At 34.5% G+C, this 17771-nt stretch overlaps 1 protein-coding gene across 2 annotated transcripts in view; it reads left to right on the top strand.

The window, feature by feature from the left end:
- The window catches only part of LOC134537713 (calcium-transporting ATPase type 2C member 1), a 104625-nt gene that overhangs the window by 78105 nt on the left and 8749 nt on the right, over positions 1 to 17771 (top strand). For both annotated transcript variants that reach the window (XM_063378455.1, XM_063378465.1), the window contains exons 18-20: positions 4484 to 4631; positions 10770 to 10865; positions 17498 to 17639. In XM_063378455.1, coding sequence (XP_063234525.1) covers positions 4484 to 4631; positions 10770 to 10865; positions 17498 to 17639 — 386 coding nt within the window. The remainder of the gene's footprint in view (positions 1 to 4483; positions 4632 to 10769; positions 10866 to 17497; positions 17640 to 17771) is intronic.

Genomic DNA, 17771 nt, shown 5'->3' with positions numbered 1-17771 from the left:
TACCAATTGTTAACAGCACACGTAGACAACTACAAAATCCATCACCCAATGGCTCAGGAATTCTGAGTATGAAAAATGATCTCATTTCTTCATTGAACTTAAGGTATGCAGAAGTGGAGCAAGAATCATTAGGAATCGAGACTCGATAGAGAATCGATAGAGAATCGAGAATTGGGTATCAAGAATTGATATATTGGAATCGTCCCATCCCTAATTAAAATTTGAAACATTAAAAATTCACCTAAGTTAGAGACGGGTACAATTCCTTTGCCATTAGTAGCAAATGATGTAGTCGTTCACCTACGTCGTGAAAAAAATATTCATACTCGTAAACAAGAAACAATGGCTAAAGCCGCATGAATGCACAGGTATTGTGATGAAAATTAAAAAATTCTGTATCTCCTAAAGTATTTGGAATTTATTATCTCCGCCAGGTTTAATTAAAAGAGGAAGTTAAAGAGCATAGAATAAAAGTATTTTCGGAATTTGTAAAAAAATTTTTAACAATTATCGCCCAACTATGAGAATTAAAAAATTTGATATCTCCTAAAGTATTTGGATTTTCTTATCTCCGCCAGGTTTAATGAAAAGAGGAAGTTAAAGAGCATATAATAAAAGGATTTTCGGATTTTTAAAATTTTTTCCGCAAATACCGCTAAACTACATATTTACCAAATACCCTTTTTTGATGTTTTAATGAGACTTCATAATCAAAAACATGAACAATAAGCAACATTTTAAACATTCATCAAGCATTCAAAGTTTTTCTAACTACTGTCTTGCTAACCAGTAATGGAAAAATTGCCTTATTGATTCAAAATGTGTCATTTTGTCATTTCAAATTTAAAAACAAAAAAAATTATTTGAATTCATTTAGTCACACCAAATATCGTGGTCACGTGACTCAGAAGTGAAAAAAATAAAAAAATAAATAAACAAACAAACACAAACAACCATGGACTACAACACCACAAAACACGGTCACACTATTGCAGTGGCCGTTTAAAGCAGTAAACATCATAGATTATGCAGCGTATAAATAAATGTTACATTTGATCTAACACTATGTTAGACAGTAGCAGCATCCTGGTTGTATGTATCTACGATGAAACAGGCATTGCACGTCAACAATATACATAAAAAAAAAAAATAATGGTTTAAGATGCCAGATGGAAATTAGCAGAAATTGTGTTTATAATATTGCTCAAACAAAATACCATTTACTTGACTGCATTAACAATGAAAACTCTTCAATGACTGCATTGGATCTTACGGTATTTTGCAGTTCGCGAAAATTTTCCAGATCAACAAGTAGTAGGTAGCATGTTCTGGAAAATAAAGCGAATAGGAATTGGAATGAAAGGTTGGTTAGTTAGGTTAAGATAGGTTAGCTGCATAATTTGAAAAAAGAATTTTTTATTTCAAAATTTAAATATTTTAACAAATTTTTTTACATATAAATATTGTGGCTGACTTAACCAATTTTTCACTATATATTTGCATAATTTTCCAGAAGTTGTTAAATGTAGCAAAAAAAAAATGTTTAAGTCGGATTCTATTATTATTAGATTATTACTACAGTAAAACCCTGTTATAATTTTTTTCAAGGGAGCACAAGAAAAAAACATAAGCAGGAAAACGTTATAAGCAGGAAATCTCAATTTAGCACTTAACAAAGCAGGAAATCTCAATTTAGCTCTTAACAATGTTCAAGCTTTGTACCAATGGACTCACCAAGCTATGTAAACAACTTTAATGTTAAAACCAAAGATAGTATACTTGAGACATGAATTTTCTGAAACAAGCTAACAATTTTTCTACTTTGTCTTGTTCCCTGGTTAAATTTTGTTTGTCTTTAAAGATACACTGCCACATTTTTTGTAAAATTGTCTCAAGATTCATGACAACAACATTAAGAGTGAGAACATCTACTCCTTCGCCACCTGAAAATGTTTAATTTTGGGATTCCTACGTATGAATGAAAAAAAAAATAATTGTAAGCAATAGAAAACACTTTTAGTTATGCCCTCGCTCAATGGTTGGCAACTTAAATATCGTAGGACTATGTACATGCATCTGAATACCCACTGAAATGGCAAGGAAGAGAAGGGTTGACTAAGGGTGCCAACTGACACGTAACTATGAACATTGTGTACCTTCAGTATATTGCATAAAATTGTATTTTAACAAACTTCATGTATTGTATGGCAGTGATAGTAAACATAAACATACATAAAGGAAACTTTTTATCGTAAGTGTTGCAATAATTTGGTCTTAAAATATTTTTTCCCCATTTATTAAATGTTAGAAAGCAAACTTTATAAGCAGGAAATTACACTTTATGAACGTTATATGCAGGAAATAAATACATTGTCCTTATGGGGGAAATATTGGGACTTTAAAAATATGACATTATAAGCAGGAAAACATATGCAGGAACATTATAACAGAGTTCTACTGTATTTGAATTCAATATTTGTATTCGTGAATAATTTGATATTTGTGTTCGATTCAAAATAAAATAAACTGATATTCGTACAGCCCTAGTATTGATATTGCACAAATGACTTAACTTAGCAGTGAACATTGGTACATGACAAACTCACGAGGTATGCTTTTTCCAATATTCGTAAGCAAACGAATATTTGTTATTTCGAAGTGTGGTAATATTCGAGATTAAATTATACAAATAGTTTATTATTTGTATTTGTATTCGAAAATTGGAATATTCGCACAAGCCTAGTTATTGTTGAATAATAAAGCTATGTACATCCCAGTTTCAATATACTAATGGGTCCAATAGAATTATCAAAGAGTTTATTTCAGTTTGGAACAGTGAACAGCACCAGGATAAGCTGAAATTTTTTTGATAACTTCCAAATAAGGCAAGCAAACACTAAGCTGTTAGCAAGAAAAACCCCAAAAATTTGAATGACTACGACTTTGTGTGGTGTTTTTAATATTTTAAATTGTTAACGTAAAATGCAAAGTATAAATATTAGTTGAATATTACTTTAAAACCATTAAAATAAATATTTAAAATTATTTTGTCATATTTTTTGTATTTGATAATGCTTAAGAATATTTTGATATTTATATTTTAATTAAATTCAAACAAAAAAACTGATATTCCTAAACAGTGGAAACAGCCACTGTCTATTGCTAGAGGCCTGAAAAATTAGCATCTTACTATTGATGTTATTTTTTTGCTAATTTACACTTAATACGCTATTAATTATTTGCTAATTACAAACACAAATGTTATTTTAGCTAATTTTATAACAGATTTTTTATTCAGCTAAATTTAATTAAAATGTCTTTCATATGTAAAAATATCCTTTTACAAAATGCCTTATAAGTTATAACGTTATAACTGATACATATTTTAGTACAACCATTTTTTAAAATAGTTGTACAAAGTGTATCTTTTCACACTTCGAAAGAAAGAATGAACCCAGTCGTGAAGTTTTTGTAGCCTGACTCACCTAATATTCGTATTTTGCAGTATATCTAGGTTGCAAGCACATGTTAAATTAATTTTTAAATTAATATTGTCACTTAAAACTTATCAATACTTTAGTGAATAAACATAAGTCCCACTTAATTAATCCACCCAATTTATATATTATTCTATGAATTAATCCTGTCTTTTACTGTTTGCTGGCATATTGCACTACCAATTTATTATGAAAATGATTAATTAATTTGTTTTTGTTTTAATCTAGAATGGCATGAATAAAATACTTTTTTGTGTAAAATATTTATTTTACAAACATTTAAAATGTAAATATTTAGTTTTACTTAAGTTGCATTCAAAATGCTTACTGTACAATAATAGATGCTAATTTTGGAAAAAATAATAATAATTTTTCCAGCCCCTATCTATTGTTGGGGTGAAATATTTACACTTCTGTGAAACATATGACAAAACTAAATTGTTTTGAGAAACTACTTGGGAGGTTTGCTGCGTGATAAATTTTTTTAATGATTTGGCAAATGTAGAAATAACACAGAATAATTTTATTCCAAGATGATTTTTTTATCTATAGGGTGTTTAATGTTTTTAAAATTACTGCCTAAATAATTCATGTTGCAAGTAACAGTAACAGCATCATTGCAAAAAGCTTATTTTGCAGTATTTACCAATTCAATCTTAGGTTTGAAATGTAATTATTGTTTCTTTTCATACTTTTAAATTATTTTTTTCTAAGTGTTTTGAAACATAATGTATACTCCAATAAATATGTACGGCAACATTTTACTTCATCTTTCTGTTTATTTGTTCCTTTACATTATATCTCTAATTTTTCCTCATTCCTCTTCTGGTTCTCTGCCGGCCATTTTGTCATTTTCTGTTTCCATAAAACTTTAATTTGTAGACCATTCTTAGTATTCCGTACTGTTCCTAGGTTTTTGGTTTTTTTTACTTGTGACACTAACTCATGTGCATAAAATAAGCAGAAATATGGATGTTGTCCCACAGCCTGGGTGTGGAGCCAGTTGATAAAGATGTGGTGAAGCAGAAGCCAAGAAACGTGAAAGAGCCTATGATTACACGATCCCTTATCTTCAACGTGCTGCTCTCTGCCTGCATCATCATCGGGGGAACACTGTGGGTCTTCAAACGGGAGGTGAGCCATGAGCTGGAGAGCTGTCCTGCTTTTATTTGAGTTCTTTGTGAAGTTTAATACATTTATATAAGAAAAGGCAATTCTATAGAATAGCAACTTCTGCCGAAAAATAATTGCCAGAATTTTTTTTAGTCCTATTAACATCCTTTGATTTCACTGATTGTTAAATTTTTAGTAGGTTTATTTCTGCCCTTGAATATTTTGAGAGTAAAAGGTGGGTTAGGTTTTACCAAGTTACAGTCATGCCCAGCTAAGACAACAAACGTTCCTTGCACACACAGAAAACACTTGAAAAATATATCCTTAGGTATAGCAAGTATTTAGGTGCAAGTTCTGTTCGTGATGGTTGAATTAATCAAAACATTAATGGTTTGTTTTCAAATAAAAGAGTTTGAAATTAATTTTGATCAGTCTTCTGTAGTTGAAAGTGTAATCAGAAGAAAACACACATGGTTCCTCACAGTCCTGTGCCTTCAGGAATGATTATTCGTATTGACCCCAAGTTTCCTAGATCAAACAATGAAAACTACATCCCAGCAGACAACCTGGCCACCCTGGACCTGCACCGCACATCTGGGGCCTTAATTTATAATTAAAACGCTTGAAAATCATTAAATAAAAAGGTTAAGTTTACTGTGGCAAATGTAAAATTGTCGCCTCTATATTGTCGTACATATTATCGTGAGGAGCGGAACAACATGACCTCTCGGCACAGCACTCAAACGACTGACGAGGCTAAGCAACTGCCTACAGCCATACAGGGAAGAGGCAGCTGCGTAACCTTACCGACATGTCACAACACAACTCTTGCATACAAAGAGACACTACCATAAAAATACATTACCCATGCTTTGAGGCATTTCTGTAAAAAAAAAAAAAAAAAACACGCAAATCACCAAGTCCTTTCTGATTGGCTGGTGCAAAACCCTGATAAGATTAAAGCTTCCTGTGGGAGCTAACACCTGTGGTTTTACCCAGCATAAGAATACCCTCTTTTATTGCATAATCGTTGCATGAGCGTAATCGTCACACCCATATTTTAGGGCGTCAAAATTTGGATAAAAAAAAACCTCGCGCGTAAACGTCGCATGATGTTTTTGGTCCCGCTATTAGATGCAGAGCACTTTGTGTAGGTATCTTTTCCGTATAAAACGGTGTATTTTAATATATAAATATAATATTTATTCAGAAATTACAGCGTACTTATTTTAATAACGGAAATACAAAGCTGTGTGATGTGTAAATTTTCTTTTAAAGACTTTTTAAATGTTATAACCTTCATTGTTCGTCTCCGTCGCCGCAGTGTACCGCTTACAAAAACGTAGCCAGCGCTCGTTGCATCATTACTGTTTGGTTATGTTGCTTTCCGTATAGAGCGCGCACACATAGTCGAATATCGATATCTCGCCGATTGCATGCAATGCGCGCTCTCTTTGCGGAACCGAGTTAACTACATTTGATGTCCCGCTCACTCGTGGTATTTACTACGGTAGTTACGCGTTCGTTCGGCTTGCATTTGGATCACAGATTTTGTTTTTCTATTTAAAGTTGAAGAAAGGTTTTTGTTGCATGACTAGGGACCCGGGAATTTCTTGAATAGCACCTGCCAAATTTCTTGAGTGAGGAAAGCAAAAATTCTTGAGTAAAATTACCAATATTCTTGAGTAAAATGCAAATTTCTTGAGTAGCAAATGTATACAAGATCAAAATAAATTGAAAAGGCTGTTTAAATTTGCTGCATAAAAGCTTACATATAATAATTTTAAATTAATTTAAAAAAAATTAAAACCAATTTTTAAACCAGTGTTCATGCGCATTAAGGTAATTCACATTTTTAACAAGCAAATCAATAAAATAATGTAGCTTAGGCAGACACTTAAAATGAATACACACGTGTAATCAGTAAATAATGTGTTTTTGAAGTAAAATGTCTAGTAGCTACTAGTGTTTTTAAGATTAATTTCTTGTAAATACGTATACTTAAATGACAACTTCCAGAACCTCATGCAAAGGCTTCATATGCATAGGAAGACAGAATTTCAAGGTTGGTTAGACTTAGATTTGTTCTCCTATTTGTGAGAACACCAGAAAATTGTGAGAAGAAGCGCTCACAATCCACATTTGACACAGGCATCCATATAGCTCTTAAAGCACCTACCACAAAGGATCTGTGGTCATCTTGCATTGAATTTAGTGCTTCAAATACACTAAGATTGGTGTGTGTTCTCAATAGCTCTGCTAGTTCAGTATATGCATGTACACCCTGATCAAGTTCTATGTCTTTAAGTGATGGAACTTTTGAGAAAAGAACTTTAAGTTCGTTGCTAGTAACATCCTGAGTGAGTATATTTTGCTTGTGAAACAACTCTGCAACTGGTTGCAAGTACTTGCGAGCAGGATCCTCTGACATTAACTTGTCCAGCTTCAGCGACATTTGTTGTGCTGTTTTTTTTAACAATTCGCTGGTTTTTCCTTTGTGGAGACTCTTGAGCTTGTTGGCACTTTCCTTCACTTCATCACTGAAGACACCTTCACCAAAAATTTGCAGTCTCCTCCTCACAAACTGGAGTTTTGGATAGACTTCTGAAGCCATAGGCTTAGAATTAGTTTCCAAGCTTACCAAGAATGGTTTAATGAGGGAACTGACTGATTTCACAAAGAGTGATTGTACATGCAGCATTCCGAGTTCCTCTTCGCCAAGGGTCTGTAGATGAGATGAACCACCATTGAAATTGTTCTCCCTTGCTGTCTCTGACCGCAGAAAAGCAAACAAGATCTCCCAGTTATCAGAAAGCCATTCAACTGCTGTCAACCAGGAGTTCCATCTGGTTACAACAGGAATAGGGAAAAATCCAGCACTAGAGCCTTCCTGTTGCAAAAACTGCTGGAAAGCATAACGCTTCTTCCTGGCATTTAAAAATATCTGCTTCACAGATATTACAACTTGGTTTAATTCTGAAAGACTGTTTTTCATGAAGACTCCAAGAAGATTCACTTTATGGGTCCAGCACTGCACTTGCACAACTGAATCAGGCAACAATATGGAAAGACCATCAAAACAAGATTTCATGTAAGAAGCTGCATCACTTACAAATGCCACCACCTGATCGTAGCCAACCTCCATATCTTGCAAGGCATCAGAAATAGCTCTAGCACATGTCCTGCCATTTACAGCTTCTAATGAAGTCACAGCTGCAACATACTGTTGTTGAGAGTCACAAGGCTCAACTGTAGAGAGCAAAACAACATAAATTGCTCTCCCTAACTTGTCTGTAGTTTCATCTGACATTATGGCAACACTCTTTTCTTTCAGTGCTGTAACCACTTCGTCCTTTCTAAATTTGGCTAATTGTGGCAGGTAATCTCGGCGTAAGGTATCACTGCTAGGCAGGTCTCTACCACCAACTATTTGTTTTTTCACCCACTGCCTGAATGCTGGATGATCTGCTTTCTCAAGTGGTATGTTTGCAGATACCATCATTTCCACTGTCGATGTGATGAAGTCCATTTTAGCAACCTAAAAGTAAAACATGGACTTAGTATTTTTATAGATATATTTTTTTAACAGAAATATACATTTCTAAGCTTTAACAAAAGGACATGCAGGTTTATTTAAACTGTGCTTTAGCACTGAGTAGCAAAATTATGTAGCTGGCAGCTTTATCATAAACTCCCAATTATCCATTTTAATTGTGACCCGTCGATGCCCGGATAATTGGAATCCTGTAAAAGATTAAAAATAAATAAAAAACAGCATAATTCGTTTCACGGTACTCGAATTAGTGTCTCAGCTTAAAAAAATAGGGCACTGCCTCGCCATGTACCTAGTCTTTCTCCGTCTGCTGGCGACGCGGCACTCCCACTGTTTCTTGTATTTATTTTTCCTACAACTCGGCGGCAAGTTAATCTTTACAGTTCCTTGTCGCTAGAGAAAAACGATATTGTTTGCATCATGAAAACCTGTCGTGTTATACTCGTGAAGATTTCCTTCACGTAGGTTGCTCGTTCACGGTCATTTACAACAGTTGCTGGAAGAGAGAAAGTTAACACTGCGCAAGATAAGATTGTGCTGACAATGCACACATAAATTCAGGCAAGGTCCCCCCCCCCCCCCCTTTTTTTTTCACAACCCGTGGCCATTCTTCCAGCCGAATGCCAGCCAGACACGTCACTCGCCAGGCGCCTGCCGTGTTGCTGGGCCGAGCGGAAAGTAACACGTGAAACAAACAATCAGAAGAGTCAACGGAGGGGGGTGGGGGAGTAGAAGTAAGGGTATCCCCCTCGGGTTTAAAGAGTGACAAATGTGACATCTGAAAGGGAGGACGACACAAAGGTTAGACCAAACAGCTTTCTGACACAGAGACAGAGTGGTTAAAAATATTAAACGGCCAAGAAAATAAATATGTACGTCGGAGCGATGTCATTTTTTTTACAGCTTCAGAATAACTATTAATTAATCTAAATTCATGCACGGATAACCCAAAAACCGGATATTCCGGGGCCCGGATAACCGAGAGTTTACTGTAGCTACTTGTGTTCCTGAAGTGACGTACTTTTTTTTTATAAAACAATAAAAAATAAAAAGGATTTGTTAATGGTTCTGTGATATACATTTTCAATATTGTTGAAAGATAATGAATGCATGCCAACATTATATCGTGTAACACTACCGTACCTTCGCTTCCTTGGCGCCTTCGACAGCTTCAAACATTGTTTTCTGCCGTTTTCCTTTCTTGACGGCTTCAACGTGACCATTACTTCGTATGTGTTTCTTCACACCGTCGGAAGTTTCCCACGCCACTGTTTTATTGCAAAAACGGCATATCATAATATTTTGAGATTTAACCATTCCATCTTGGGAAAACTGTTTCACTCTTTCGTCAATGTTTATTTTGGGCGGCATATCCGCATATATAAACGAACGTTTCGAATATATGTACACCCTACGACTATTCAAACCTGACTGGACCGAGCTGGCACTACGCTTGCTCCCCTTTTACACTGTCACACACTCACTGTTCATCTTCCGCCGCTGCCTTCTCCCCTACGCTCTTCTCAACTTCCGCCAACCCGGCTGTTGCAACCCGATATTGTTGACGGATAAACAACCATCTCGCGCTCGCACAAACTTTTTTTTTCTGTCATGGATCCGAAAAATTCGCGGATAATCTTGAATAGATACAGAAATTCGTGGGTACTACCGAATTTTAACAAATTCGCGAGTATTTCTTGATTCAAAAAACATACTAAATCAGTTTTATAATGTATTTAATATTTTTAACAACATTTTAAATGGTTTTAACAATTTTCGCGAATTCGCGAGTCGCAAATTTCCCGGGTCCCTATGCATGACTTATTAAATTAAATTGTTTGGCGTGCTCTTTTATACTTCACTTTGTAAATAAACGTACTTTCCATGAATGGGTTTTGTTTTTATGAATACTTTATATAACAAAAAAAAAAATTTCCGCATAATCATACCACCCCTACTTTTCAAACTTGATTTTAGAATAAAATGTGCGACGATTATGCGAGAAAACACGGTATATAAAGGAAGCACCAGAATGTCTTGTCAACTGATCAACTGTCGAAAATTGGCACTGCCGTGTTGCACACCTGTCTCGTCCTTTTCCCAAAGCATTACCCAATGTTATAGAAACGTTACAAACACACTTTAAAACACACATGTAAATAATATAGTTTGAAAAATAATAAAGTGAAATAAATGAAATTAAATTCTGCAAATCACGTGTACATGAATAGTAACTTAGTCAACCTTGTGAAGATTAGTAAAAACATAGTTAAAAGGCTTTTCTAACTAAAAATAATTAAATATTAGAAACTATAATAAAGATATTCATGTCAATAAAGTACAAATACAACAAACAATAGGTCTCAATGACCTTGTTCCTACATAATCTGCTAAAGTGTTTCAGAATATGGTGAAAATTTAAAAATGCTGTTTTGCAGGATGATAAAGGAACATAATTAAGTTTTAAAAAACCATTTTCAGATATTTTTTCCTAGTAAAATTTGGGACTAGGAAATTATATACTAAGAAAGAGTATAAATATTTGTAACGATATATTTAAAAAAGTTTTCTTTTTTTTAATAATTTAACCATTTATTTTTTTTCAGATGAGTGACAATATAATCACCCCAAGAGACACAACCATGACCTTCACTTGTTTCGTCTTTTTTGACATGTTCAACGCTCTCAGTTGCAGGTCGCAGGTATGTGCAGTTTTGTTTACCACAGATGACTCTGAAAAGTCTCTTAATTCTTAAGGAAAGTAAGATTTTGTTGCTATATGAATGTCATTTAATGGGTAATGTAATTATCAGTTGCTTTCTTATGGTACATTAGTTCCCCCTGTGTTTCATGTCATGAGTCTAATTTACAAGTATTACTATATTGTGTTAAGGTAAAAGTTCCATATCACATATCCTATCCCTTTATCCTGATGGCATGATCCTGTGGTACATAGTGCTTGCTAGAGACCTGCGAGTACTCGAATTTCGAGTTCGAGTCAAGTTTTTAATTAGTGCTCGGACTCGGCACGACCGTTCACGACTCACGAGTCGAGTTCCAGTTTAATGATGTCTTTTCAGACTTTTATGGTTAGGCCTAAGTATAAAAATATTTAAAATTACGTGTTAACTAACCTTGTTTGCGCATGTAAATAAAAGAAACCCATTGTATCTTTCAGTTCAACGTATGATTTTAAATTCCTGCTCAAAACCAATTAAAAACGTATCCTACCTTTCAATACCACCATTCTTTTCCGGTTATCAGGAAAAAATTTTCCATAATAGTTACTGTGTTTGCGCAGGGGTTCTTTAATATAAATGTACATTATGATTAATTTTTATCACTTTCAAGAATCGTTAACAAGTATAAAACGTAAACAAACACAGTATAACGCGCCATTCGTCCTCCATGGATCACATACTTTAGTGCACGAGATGATCTAAACAATCGATTGCTCTCTCGCCCCTTTTCAAGACAATTTTTTTAGCTGCGCCATCTTTTTGTTATTTATAGAGCATGTTTTAAAAGTTTCAATTACCGCAGATACAAACGTTAAATAAAAATTATATTTTATCTTATATACAAAATAGAAAATCCAATAATGTTAATTTATGCAGGTTAATTTTTGAACTGTTTGGTGTCACAACATGGCCGACACGCTTTTAATTGTTTTGCCATGGTCGGAATGTTGCCTGGCACAGCCATGCTCGCGATTTGCGCTACTAGTGCGGAGCTATGATTATCTATGGATGAGAAGTTTGTTTACGTTTGACTTCGCACGAGGCAAACAATATTGTTGATTGAATATTTTAATCAGGATGGATGGCCAAAAAGATAAAAAGAAATGCAAGGGAAAAGTGGAAATTTTAAAAGAAGTTGACAAAGGCAGGAAAAATGCAGATGTGGCACGGTCGTTTGGTTTGGTGCCCACTACACTGTCAACAATAATAAAAGATTGCGAAAAAATTATTAAACTGTATGAACAATCAGATTTATCTGCTGGTCGCAAGAGACTTCGCCTAGAAGATGACTAGGGAATTCTATCCCAATAAATGTACATATCTGCAAAATAGTTTAAACCATTTGTCATTTTGTATTCGACAGATATAAATTTTGTATATGTAGGCCTAGAATTTAGGCTACTGTATTAAGTTCAGTAATTTTTTTTTAAATTCTTGTTGTTTTACAAATATTTGCTTCCAAGCTAATGCAACATTTGATCACCTACTACTTTATTTTCAAAAATTCAAATGTACTACGTTTTAAAGGTAACTTTCAGAATAAAGTTCTTTCATTACTAAGTAGGTATAAAAGTTGAGGCTTTATTGATGTACTTTATAACGAGATTCTACCGTATCCACACGCTGAGAACCTTGCTCTAGAGCACATTGAACAGCTGGTGTTTCTCCATGAAAGACTTTTACAAAAATGTTGATTATGATCATTCCTATAGTTTTTTTTTTTTTTTTTTTTTTTTTAATATTGAGTTATGTTCAGGCTTAGGCATGTATATTAAAATATATACAGTATAACTATTCTAAAAAAAATAGTTGATATTTATTGTATGGCTACAAAAATTTCTTGGAACAGTGGAATCTAGGTGACTGGTAAGAATGCTGACAAATACTTTTGCACTTATGCTATGGTTTTGAATAAAATTTTGCTCGGTGTCGATGATTAAAACATGCCTTTATACTTTTTTTTTGTTAACAAGTAAATTTTATTAATACTCTGCATTTTCAAAAGAAACAAAATTATTAAAGACCATGAAAATATTTGCAGCAATGAGAATCCTCACACCCAAGATTTGTATAGGGCCTTTATATTTGCTGGTCTTTAAACATGACAGTTATACATAAATAATGCAATAATGGATATTTATGGATTTTACTATTCAACTCGAATTTAACTCGAACTCAAAACATTTCTTGAATACTCGCTTGAACTCGACTCTACCTAAAAATCCTATACTCGCATGACTCTAGTGCTTGCTCTTATAATTTAGTACATCAAATGATTGTGGGCATAGCAAACAAAATCTTGTGATATAACAATGAATTTTGATCATAAGTAGGGACGAGATTTTACCGTTTTTATTTTAGGACAATTTTGTTTTTAAAACATGAGATTTTGGTATTTTTATTTTTATATATTGTCTTAATTTATTAAAAAAAAATTGGTTGTCTGTAAAGTCTGTTTACGGTTGATAGTTTAACGTGACGTCATAACAAAACATTGACGAAATGATTGCATATTTTTATGAATAAAATTGAATCATTTTTATTGAATTATCACTATTTTGTATGGATACACAGAAGGAGTGAAATTGAATCTACAATTTAATTGATAAATTTACTTTTATTTGCACTCAATAATTCAAATATGTTTATTAATTTAACGAAGAGATTATTTTAACTATAACTTTTATACATGTTTGCTTTTTAACTTCTTCCAATCTGTGTTATTCTGTTAAGGATAGGACGATTATAGGAAAAGTAGGAAACAAATGGGAGTGTTTCAAGGATGATGTGAAGGAAAATGGCTTACCCAACACCAAAATGCAGTCAAAAATAATATATTTGCGCCATGGACTCTGCAGCAATGCTAGGAGGAACGGGTTAGCAAAGAGCAATGAAAATGTTATATTGAAATGCATGAAAACAGAATTACGACACGGACTCGATCGCAATGCTAGGAGGTTCAGGTTAGCAAAGAGCAATATAAAATGAGCGTAATGGGACACAGCGAAACATGACAATGTGTGTAACGGGACACTTTTTTGTGCGTGCAGCTGGCGTTCGATTTATTATACGTCACGTCAAAAAAAGGGTATAATTCAACAAATATGAAACTAAAATTTTTCTTAATACTTATTTCACCATAATATTCTTATGTTGATTGATACCTAATGCATTTATACAGTAAATTCAACAGTATTAATATGTATAAATAAATCTGAAAATTGTTGTGTATTCGAAACATGTACCATCGTTTATGTAAAAACATGTTACTAATGTAAGCGATGCAAGATTAAACTATATAATATTTTTTTTTTCAAATACATGTAGGTTATACATTTATACAAAATTAATTTAACTTGATAAAAGATTGAATTTTTGTAATTTGATTAAAGTTTTGTCAAATTGCTGACTGATTTCATGTTTTTAGCTAAATGGTATGTTACCAACTTGCATTTTGGTGTTGCGTTGTATTCACAAGCTTTGCAGGGTTATTTCATATTTATCGCAGTTCACCATATAATCTTGTCCCTAATCATAAGTTGAATACAAAAGAAAAAAAAATTACGCATGACATGACATTAAAATAAATCATATAATACTGTAATGAAACTTTAAAAAATTAATTTCACATAATTAAATGATAAAATGATTGTTTTTACTTTCTTTGGGTATATCTGCAATCTCCCATGTTCATGTAATTTACTAGACAGGAGATGAGTTCCTATATTTACCCTGTACATGGGTTGTACCTATAATTTTAGTCATAAAAATCTTATGATTATCACCGTAAGGGTCACCCTTGAATATAGTTCTTACCATATACCATATTTACCTAAATATAATGTGATGGTTTTTATCAAAACTAAACCTAAAAGTATAGCCACAAGTGAAATTATAGCAATAGGAACAGATAGTTGAAAAACCTCACGTGCTGCCTCGTAACTGTCACTTACCTATGCCACTTTAGTCTGCTCTAATTTACAGCTTTCTGAACCTTGTGCCAGGAAGGGGATGGGACAAGCATGACAGATGAGACAAGATAACACACTGGAATGTGGCTGCTAGCCAAGGCTCTCCCCTCTCCCTCACTCACCCTTCCCATTTACTTTCTTATCAATGGCTTATGAATGACAGCCATAACACTCTTTTCCTTAAAATTGCTGCCTTTTTCCGTATAATTTCCGCTTGCTGTTTCAAAAAAGGCCATGCAAATCACTCTGAAGACAGAAAGTGGCACCAGAAAAGTTGCTAGTAAATTTACTAACTCAAATAATTTTTAATTTTTGTGTGTTTGGATTGTGATTTTTTTTACCCCACCAAGTATTTTTCATAAACTCATCAGAAAGTTTGGGGTCGTACTATATTCAGAGTCGCAGTATTTTCAGGTAAAATTGGGATCTGTCTTCAGTAGAGTTTCATGGATACAAGTGAAGTCTTTGTGTTCTGTGTCTCAGCTTATTGGTACATAAGAAATACAGCATTGGTGTACCCTTGGTTCTTCTTTGTTTGCGATGGGAGTGTGAGGGGTAGTCATATTTCCTCCCCCCCCCCCCCCTTTTCTTCACCCTCCCCTGCTCTTGCTGCAGAGAGAGATGAGGCAGCAAGCTACTGTCAGTTCCTTTTATAAGATCTAAGAGGCACATTACCAGTAAACTAGTGAAGGGCTGGAGAAATATAAAATGTGTACAGTAAGTCCTCGGTTTACGTCGGGGTTACGTTCCTGAAAACCGCGACGTAAATAGAAACGACGCAAAATGAGCCATGTTTCATGCCACCGGCCGACCACGGCCCAAGGTCGGCCGGAAGCGCTGGCATACAGACGTGACAACGGGCAATTTTATCAGCAAATGACAACAGACAGCGTGGGAAACAAGTCCAACTAGTACTTCTCAGCTTTATAGAATGGTTATTTAACCAGCTGCTTTATTACCTTTATTGATTGAAATATAAAAACAGATATATAGTCGTTTGGAAGACATCTTATGAAGAAAAAATCATAAATTGCAGTGAGCTGATACTGTAGGCCTACTACAAACGCATTTAATCACGATAAAGTTAACAACGGCACGTTTAAAACTCCGGCCAACTCAATGATATCATAGCGACTGAAGTGTAGAGCTGTAGCAAACCGTATGTATTCGTTACTGAGTAACGGGTGCGGCATCTAGTAACGAGTAACGAAATGCATTCGTGTGTAACGTTACACACGAATGCATTTCGTTACTCGCATTTTTCGTATGTTTTACGCATGGGCGCGCTTATTCGTTACAAAGAACGATGTTGTTTATTAAGAAAAGTATAATTTGGAAATTCGTCGTCCAAGTTTTTTACTGTTTATTAAAGGTATTGTGTGTGTAGACAAAGTTTGAGATTGGAACAGAAACAACGTAAGAAAGTATTTTTTAAAAATTATAAATATGTATGTTTTTGTTTTTTATTATCGCGTATTTTCACGTTTTTTGTTCTTATCTTAAAAGAGATATTATAATAAAGCTGCTCTAACGAGATTTTATTGTTTCTTGGTTAACAAAAGCTGTTAATTATCAAATACTTTTAATTGTTTATATTCGATTTATTATTATTTACGCGACGTCATACTGTACGCGTACGAAATACGACTCGATTCGTTGCTGTTACATAACATAGCATGTTATGCGGTATCAGAAGTAACGAGTAACGATACGAAAGTAACGAGTACTAATTGTTATAGTAACGAAGAATACATACGGGTACACTTTTTTTAGTTACTTTTACACCTATACTGAAGTGCCAAGGAGTTGGCCGAAAAGGGGTAGGAGAAAATGCTGTGTCGTTGCGGGAAGTAGATAACACTTCTACGTGCGAGATACGTGGGTGGCCGAGCGGGCGGGCTGGTAGTATTGCATCACCGCGCGGAGAGCAGCGGAGAGCAGGAGTATTGCATCACCGCGCGGAGAGCAGCGGAGAGCAGGAAGCGTCCCTCATGATTTATGATAAGATAAGGCGGTGAACGTGTAGCTTACGCTACATAGCATAAATTAACTACCGAAGGAAACAAAGAATTATAAACGAATTATATACGGTGTTTTGGTTAAAATAAAGATTTACGGTCATTGTAAACGACGTTATTATGAATCGGCGACAACTTATATTGAAACATGAGTACTTAAACATTAGCGACGTTAATCCGAAACGACGTAAATCGGTACGACGAAAATAGAGGACTTACTGGACTTACAAATAACAACGATGGCTGCAGTTATGTCATGGATTTGAAAGCAGCAAAAACAATTTTTGTGTATTGTTGCATCATAAACACCTGTTAGGGTACACATTGTGTAGGGTACCAGTTCAAGGGACATTTCAACGATGAGTGGGAGAGAGATCTCTTAATACTGCCACATAGCCTAAAACATGCCCCCCCCCCCCCCCTCCCCAATACACACACACACACACACTCACTCACTTTTCTCTCTCTTTCTCTCTCTCTCTGGCTGGTTTATTTTTAGATTTTCCCCTCCTCGTCTCACCAACTCACACACTGATGTGTCTCGTGTACTATCTGCATATGGGAAAACCAACTCCTGTTATCCTGTGAGTTTCGTTGCTTTCAGACAAAGTCCATCTTCTCAATTGGCCTGTTCAGTAACCGCATGTTTCTGGTTGCTGTGACGCTGTCTGTGATTGGTCAGCTGCTCGTCGTGTACTTCCCTCCACTGCAGATGGTGTTCCAGACAGAGGCCCTTCACGTCACAGGTAATATTAGAAAACATTATTTGCTGTGGTCTTTAACTATATAGTATATACATATACTAATTTAGAGGATTATAGTTAAACAGATAGTCACAATTCTAGCAATATGGAAAATTGAAATTTATCATAATTTAG

Source organism: Bacillus rossius, chromosome 1, assembly GCF_032445375.1.
Source record: "Bacillus rossius redtenbacheri isolate Brsri chromosome 1, Brsri_v3, whole genome shotgun sequence".
NCBI lineage: Eukaryota > Metazoa > Arthropoda > Insecta > Phasmatodea > Bacillidae > Bacillus > Bacillus rossius.
This window is presented reverse-complemented; position numbering and strand designations above follow the sequence as displayed.